The sequence below is a fragment of the Orycteropus afer genome, unplaced genomic scaffold, assembly GCF_000298275.1.
Source record: "Orycteropus afer afer isolate SDZICR_OR568_19922 unplaced genomic scaffold, OryAfe1.0 scaffold00158, whole genome shotgun sequence".
NCBI classification, from domain to species: domain Eukaryota; kingdom Metazoa; phylum Chordata; class Mammalia; order Tubulidentata; family Orycteropodidae; genus Orycteropus; species Orycteropus afer.
The window spans coordinates 2,442,245-2,450,649 of NW_006921745.1; the positions used below are offsets into that span (position 1 = coordinate 2,442,245).

The 8,405-nt window shown below is 39.3% G+C and overlaps 1 protein-coding gene across 1 annotated transcript in view; it reads right to left on the reverse strand.

The window, feature by feature from the left end:
- SEL1L2 (SEL1L2 adaptor subunit of ERAD E3 ligase) overlaps positions 1-8,405 on the reverse strand; it is a 186,409-nt gene that overhangs the window by 58,973 nt on the left and 119,031 nt on the right. Inside the window, exon 10 of the mRNA XM_042781728.1 lies at positions 242-310. Within this exon, the coding sequence (XP_042637662.1) occupies positions 242-310 (69 nt within the window). The remainder of the gene's footprint in view (positions 1-241; positions 311-8,405) is intronic.

The window sequence follows — 8,405 nt, forward strand, 5'->3', positions numbered from 1 at the left end:
GACAGAAATTTAACTGATAAGCTGTTTTGTAATTGTAAATTTTCACCCAAATCACAATTAAAAAAAAAAAAAAAAAGAATACCACTGTAGGTTTGCAGTTGGTTGCCTCCCTTAGCTGCCTCTATGAAAGAGGCCTGTAACCAATCACCCTACACTGGGTTCAATTAGTTGGCACCACTTATATTTTCAGCTTTTAAGGTTATAATAAAATGAAAAATATTGATCAAGATGAAACATGTACCTTTCCTATAAACGCCATGGCATTTGTATTCCCTGCTTTTGCTGCCTTTAAGAAATAGTATAATGCTTTCTGAGGAGGAAAGAAACAGTATTATTGACAGTCATGGATATACACAACACAACGGCTTTTTGAAGCACAGTTGATTTCACTCAACATGCATTCAAGAAATATCTATGAAATGCCCACTTTAGGGTACTATTCCAAGTGCTATTTCAATTGTAAACTTAAATGTTGCTGTTTTATGCCATTAAGTCAATTTTTACATGTAGCGACACCAGAGGACACAGTAGAATTGCCCCACAGGGTTTCTAAGATTATAGTATTTATAAAGGCAGACTGCCACATCTTTCTCCCACAGAGTGACAGGTGAGTTCAAACCATCAATCTTTTGGTTAGCAGCCTAATACTTAACCAGTACGTCACCAGAGCACCTATAAATCTGAATAATGGGAGTTTTAGAGCAATAACTTACATATATGTAAATTTAGAGTGTGAGGGCTTATTTCTCACATTTTAGTAGGCATGATGGTCATGTAGCTATGTGAGGAGAGTTGAATCACACATGTAAAGTTAAAGTGGCTACCATTTTGAAGAAGTACACTTCTAAGTTGACACTGTGTACTTCTTTTATAAGGCAAGCTCTTCAATAGTTAGGATTGGTTATGCAGCATCCTATACACACACACACACACACACATAAACATATGAACACACACACACTCATATATATATGGCAGTGGGTTGGTTGGTTTATAAGTCATAGGCAGAGTGAGTAAGAATAGATATACCTGGCTGCCTGATGTGACCAAATCTTTTAGCAGATGTGAACGTTAGGCCAATTTCTTCTAAATAAAATTGAAGGAGACTGCCAAAACATCTGATTCCCTCTAGGCCATAGCATTAAATGAAGTGCTCAGTCTAGAACGCACAGGGCTGACCATTTCCCTTGCTGTTCCATTCCACAGGCCTTATCTTGACCTTCTAGAAGGTCTCCTGTGAGACCACTCAAAAAAAAACTCACTGCTGTCAAGTCGGATCTGACTCATAGTAACCCCCTCCTTGGGTTTCCAAGGGTGTATCATTATGGAATTAGATTGCCCAATCTTCCTTCCATGGAGTGGCTGGTGGGTTTGAACTGCCAGCCTTCTAGTTAGCAGTCAAATGCCTTAGGCACTATGCCACCAGAGCTCCCACAGGTAGTAATAAAAGAAATTAGCCCCAGGAATGAGACATGAAAACACTGTCCACAGTGTCTTTCAAGGACATAACTCTTCTGCTCTTTCAATAAGCCTTGACTAGGTTGATGTGCTTCTTCCCAAAAAGGAGAGAAAATGTAAGGAAGAAATGCAGGTGGTTCCTTTAATATGGAACTTTTCTCTAGAAAGACTGCTAACTTATTTCAGAACTACATCCTTGTTACTAAAGTCAGTCTCCCAGTGGACATAAGTAAATACAAAATGTCATAGTTTTGAACCTTATCACAGCATGCATGCATGCATCCATCTCTCCCTTTCTTTATTAATCCTTTCAAAAACTATATTGAACCTACTATATATTTGTTAGTATGTTAGATATTATAGGTGATTTGTAGATGAACAAAAACATGATCCCCACATTTCCTTCCTAACAGTGTTGCTGAGAAGAAAGAAATATGGTATATGTAAATAGTAATATATAGTAGGTAATAGATGAAATAAAAGGAACCCCACAAAGAATTAGTGGGGTATAGAAAAATAGCTCTGTTGGCATAGTCCCTAAGGCACTTGACTGCTAACCAGAAGGCTGGTGGTTCAAACCCCACAAGCCACTCCTCAGAAGGAAGGTTGGGCAATAGTGGTCCCACCTTGGAAAACCAAAGAGGGGTTGCTATGAGTCAGGTCCGATATGATGGCACATAACAACAACAACAACAACAGAATAACAGAAATTGCATCTAGTTCAGCAATAAGTGTTTTATAAGCTTTTTCTCACTGAGTCTTTGTAACTGCAATATAAGGAAGTGCTAAAAAGGCAAGGAGGCCACATTTTCTGACCTGCTCTAACCACACAAGAGGAAGACAGAATCACCATCAGTAACCCAAGGACTATTCCTGCAAGGGCAGACATGCTGCCTCCCTCCAGCCCTTTCACCAACCGTTCCTTCCAAAGCACCCACAACCTCTCTCCTGGGTTCGATAATTCACTGCAGTGGCCACACAGAACTCACAGATTACGGGGTTTATTAGGGAAGCACCAGGCTACAATTCAAGCTCAGGAAAAACGCTCAGTCTCTCTCCCAGCCCACCATCTCTCAGCCAACAGTCTCTCACAGTCTCTCTCCCAGCAGTGCGTGTCCCTTGCATCTCTTTCCCAGCAGCGTATGTCTCTCAGGAGTGCATGTCTCTTTCAACAGCATGTCTTCCTCAACCAGCAGTCAGAGAGCCCTCTGCCTCTAGGAGGCCTCCTTTTGAGCCTGGCAGAGTGGCCAAACTAGCTAATCATAATATCAGAATTCTAAGCACTTGAGGGAGAGCGAACTTCCCAGAACATTGCTCCAGTGCCATTCCCAACAGAAATACCCCAGTTGGATAACTTTTACAATCAGGAGATCCTCAGTTGCTCACAGCAAATTCCACCACTGAGTTTACAGAGACTTATGGCTAGAAAAGCCATAGCAGCTAATTTACTACACTGCAGGAAGGTATTATTAATACTGGACATATTTAGTGACACAGAATCACGTTAGTGGTGGAGGACTCCAAGCAGCCTGAATCCAATTGTACTTATTCCCTCTGCCTCCATGGCATAAAGAAGGGAGGACTGGGATGACAAAGTTCTCATGAAGGATGGAGAGGATTTCCAGTGCAGAGGGCACCATAGACTTGAGGAATAACATAAGCAGGGATTGGAGATGGGAAGTTCCAAGACATATCCAGTAACTATTTCAGTATGGTTGAATTAGAGTATCTGAAACTAGGACTGCAAAAATTATGATGGTGCCATATAATAAAGTCTTGAGTACCTGGATAAGAGCTTTCATTATTTAGTAGAAAATGGAAACCATTGGAGATTTATGAGCATGAGGGATTCATGAAGCAAATGTTGTCTAAAATGTCTTGACTAATCTAAGTGCAAATTGGATAGAAATTTATAGCAGTGCATGATTTCCTAAATTAAATCCCAAATGAAACTCACTGACTTTGAGTCAATTTCAACTCATAGAAACCCTCTAGGACAGAATGTCAGGCCCTATAGCTCAGGGGTTAGAGCACTGGTCTTGTAAACCTGGAGTCGTGAGTTCAGATATTGCTGGTGCCTGCTAAGCTTTCTCCTTTTTAGGAGCTCTGGTAACAGTGCCTAAGGCACTTGAGTGCTAAACAGAAGGCTGGTGGTTCAAACCCACCAGCCACTCCTTGGAAGGAATGTTGGGCAATTGTACTTCTGTAGTGATATTGCCTCAGAAACCCAAGGAGGGGTCGCTATGAGTCGGGGCCGACTCTACAGCACATAACAACAGCAGGACAGAATAGAACTGCCCTGTAAAATTTCCAAGGCTCTAAATCTTTATAGAAACAGACTGTCTCATCTTTCTTCCATGGGGTTGCTGGTGGTTGGTGGATATGAACCACTGACCTTTTGGTTAGCAGCCAAATGCTTTATTCACTGTGCCAACAGAACTCCTTTCCCAAATTAGGCAACATTAATATGAAAAATAAAGATAGTTCTTATGAATGTCTATCCTGACCCAAGTCCCAAATATGCTCCTAGGTAACAGTGTGATTTGTGCAAGTCACAATATCTCCAGGCCTCAGTTTCCTCATTTAAATTTTCCTCTGTGCACTTAGAAAGCCTGTTCTGTCCATGTCTTGGCATGCATCCATTTATTTTCTGCTTATTTTTCTTTTCCCCCAAAATCAAATCCTTTGTATTTAGCACAGTTTCTGTCATTTATTAGGCATTCAGTAAATATTTCTGGACAGAATGAGTATATAAATGAATGAAAAGATAAGTTTATAAATCCTTAAAACAAGGGGATTGGATTTTAATCTTTCTAGTCCCTTCCAACTCTATCATTCTATTATTATGATTCTATGAGTTCACTTTCCAAGTCCACTTTTAGAATTTTTCTCCCAGATATTCTGCAATAGAAAGTTCTTGGGAAAAGTTACTTCTAGGAAACTAGATTTGAACTTTTAAAAGAAAACAAATTATTCTATGGAAGCAAATAAAGATGCCCAACCTTCAATATAATGATACCATAAAGAGCAAAAGACTTGAGACTCTCTGCAATTCTCCCTCATATAACCCTCCACTCCCACGGCTTACTTGGCATTTCAGTTTCTCCTTTTCTTTTCTTTAAATTTATATCCCCTTATTATTTTAATTGTATAAACATTATTAAACACTGACTGTGTGGAAGTACTATGCATGTTGCTTTGATAGATATACATATGAGCCAATCTGAAATTTTACTCTCAGAGTTAAGATCAAATATCCATCCATCATTTCACCCACTCATCTATTCACCCACTTATCCATCCATCAATCATCCATCCACTTATCCATCCATCCTCCCATCCTTACATCTGTTGTTTTTATTGTTATGTGCCGTTGAGTTGGACCTGACTCATAGCGACCCTTCCTTGGGTTTCTGAGGCAGTATCACTACAGAAGTAGATTACCCCATCCTCCTTCCGAGGAGAAGCTGGTGAGTTTGAACCGCCAGCCTTCTGATTAGCAGTCAAGTGCCTTAGGCACTATGCTACCAGAGCTCCCATCCTTACATCTACTCATCCATAAAACAACTCATCCATTCATTCATCCAATTTTTTACTGAGTACCTACTGTCATAGTTGGGGAGCTCTGGTGGTATAGTGCCTAAGGCACTTGACTGCTAACCATAAGGTTGGTGTTTCAAACCCCCCAGCCACTCCATGGAAGAAAGATGGGGCAATCTACTTCCCTAAAGATTACCACCTCAGACACCCAAACTTGCTATATATCCTGAATTTACTCATTCAATAATATTTACTGAGCACCTAACACATGCCACTGGCTCATCTAGCAGATTGCTCAAGCTTTTCAATGACAGTTAAAGGGTTCTAAAAATACAAAAACAGATGTCTCTTGAGGCCTAAGTGTGGAACTCACAAATCATTTCTGCCACATTTTTTTGGCACTCAATGGCAGTGAGTTTGGTTTTTGATTTGGACCATCATAGTTAGTTGATTTTAAGATGTACTTTAATCAGGAACCTTTTTACTATCACTTCTTCCTATCAAAGGCATCTTATAATTTATATTGCTTTTATAAAATTATGTATAATTTATAATATTAATTACAAATTTTATGTTGTATAGTTTTTTCAAAATATTCTTAGTAGAACATAAAGCAATGGTGTGTCTTATGATCAATAAATGATGTCTTGGATAGGACGAAATGTGTATTTCAAGTATTATGCAAAATGGATTTTTATTGTTTGAACTCACATTTCCTTTTTTAAAAACTGAGCAGTTTTTCATCATTTCTAAGAAAATTCCTATTTTAATTAATTTGTAACATTTTATCCAGAATAAAATGCCAAGAAAATGTATTGCTCAAAAAGCTTCTATAGGCGCTTTGTTTATCCTGTGCTCTGAAAAGAGTTAAAGGGAGCCCTGAAAAGGGATGATATCCATTTATTTTTATTTTTTCATTTTAATGGGTGCATGGTAGACCATGCAGTTGTCCTTAACATATTTAACATTATTCCTCTGACATGTTTAATTTAATTATGACTTATCCACTTTAATAATATGTATCCAAACACCCCTTTTTTGTAATCCAGTTCATTCTGAGTCTGTATATATTTAGAACTGCAAACCATATTAAAATTTATGTGTAGAAAATTCAAGATAATGTAATCAAGAATTGCACATACAATATTTTTCAATGATTAAGAATTTGGCAATGAGAGGGGGTGAAAATGTTCCTGTGGTGACAACTTATGAGAGAGATTAATTTAACTAAACAGTGAGGAGCAATAAAAGGTAAACTAGCCATTTCCAGATGTTTTAATACTTAATTTGTTGGGCAGAAAACTGGGCACAATTTATATTTAAAAAGAACTTCACACTTGTGATGGGCATTTTCTTTGGTGGGTTGAAGCATTAGCATCCTGGTTCAAGTGATACTTCTCAGTCTGAGGAGCAACATATAATACTTAGGATGCCATCACTTACTTATTCATTTGATAATATTTACTGAGCACCTAACACATGCCAGTATCTATTACAAGCACAGGATAGATAGAGGTGAGCAAGACAGACAAGAACTTACATTCCAATGTGGGAAGACAGATAGTAAACAAGTAAAAGTCAATAGAATTCAGAGTGATAGGTGCTATGAGGAAAAAAGAGTTATAGTCTACATGATAGGAGTGAAGAATTGATCAAGAAAATTCTTTTATTTTAGTTTTATTTAAGAGCTTGTTTTACATTCAACATTATGTGTACATTTAGTTTCATTCCCTGTTTATCATGTCCAACCCCAATCCAATCTCCTACCTTCCCTACCCTATAACCGTCCCCCTGTGCCTCTCAAATTTATGCACTCCTGTTTGTCCTGCATTTCCTCAATTTGAATGTTGGCCCTCTGGTGTCCTGTGGTCTATTGCTCTAAGGGATGTATTACCATAGAGTATGTGGGTGCATCATCCTGGGTTAAGAGGTCTGCATGTACATCTTGTTAACTATTGGGCTGAGAGCCAGACCCTGGGGGTGAGTTTTATTCCAGGCATGGTATTGCCTGGAATTTATTCCAGGGCCATGGTATTGGGGGTCTCACCAGATTTCATCTGACCAGTAATTCTGGTCATTATCGAGTTTTTGGATTTTGTTCCACGTTTTCCCTCCCACTCTATCCAGGATCTTCAGATTTGATCCTTTCTTGAGGGGTTGGCATTGGTAGCCTGGCACCATTTAGTTCTTCTGGTCTCAAGGGCCATCATGTCCTATGACTAATTGCTTAAAAATGCCTCCCTCCCCTTTTTTTGAAAGCTTTTAATAACCCAGTCACTACTCACCAATGTAGGATGAGGAACAAGGCTTTTATGTATTTTGTTGTGCGAATTGAGTCTGGTGTCCCCCAGTATTATGGTCCTGAGACAGTAGATCTATTGGATTTCTCTCCCATAGTGTCTGGTTGTCTGTGAGGGATTGCTCTGTGTCTGTCTTCTATTGTTTCTGTAAGGATTGCAAGTATTTTGTAACACTGGTGCCTGTGCAAGATGAGCCTCAGCTGAATCTATCCTTGGTCTAGAGTATACTTCTGTTCATTGACCCCCGTCTGATCATCTCAGGTGTTTGTGTGCTTATCTGTAGCCTGGTGTTTTGGTGTTAATGGAATGCAGTATTGTGGACACATCAGTTGCTATTACCATCTGTTGTTTATCTCTTATGTGCACAATTCGGTGTCCTCCCATTTCCTAATGTTATCATGGTGGTCATATATCCTTCCCACATATCCCTCCCCCTACCCATGTCAGTGTGTAAGCCCCAACTAGCCCTATATTAATCCCTTCCCCTCCCTCCCCAACCTGGTAACCTACTAAGTGAGTTCCCTTTCCCAAGCAAACTTTTCTTTGTCTTTTTACAGTAATAGGCTCATACAGTACTTGTCTTTCTGTAATTGACTTATTTCACTCAGAATAACGTCCTCCAGGTTCATCCATGTTGTGAGATGATTCGCGTATCCCTCATTGTTCTTTAATGTAGCATAGTATTCCATTGTGTGCATGTACCGTAATTTGGTTATCCATGCATCTGCTGATGAGCATTTAGGGTGTTCCCATCTCTTTGCTATAGTGAATTGCAATGAACATAGGTGCACATATGTCTGTTCGTGGCGCTGTCTCTCACCTCTTTAGGATATATTCCTAGTAGTGGAATTGCTGGGTCAAATGGTACTTCTACTTTCAGTTTTTTAAGGAAATGCCATACCATTTGCTACAATGGTGGTACCATTTTACAATCCCACCAGCAGTGCACAAGAGTTCCAATCTCTCCGCAACCTCGCCAGCATTTGTTATTTTCTGACCTGTTGAACTTTGCTATTACTGCTGCAGTGAGAAGATATCTCACTGTTGTTTTGATTTGCATCTCTCTAGCATAGTGGCTAAGACACTTGCCTGCTAACCAGACGGCTG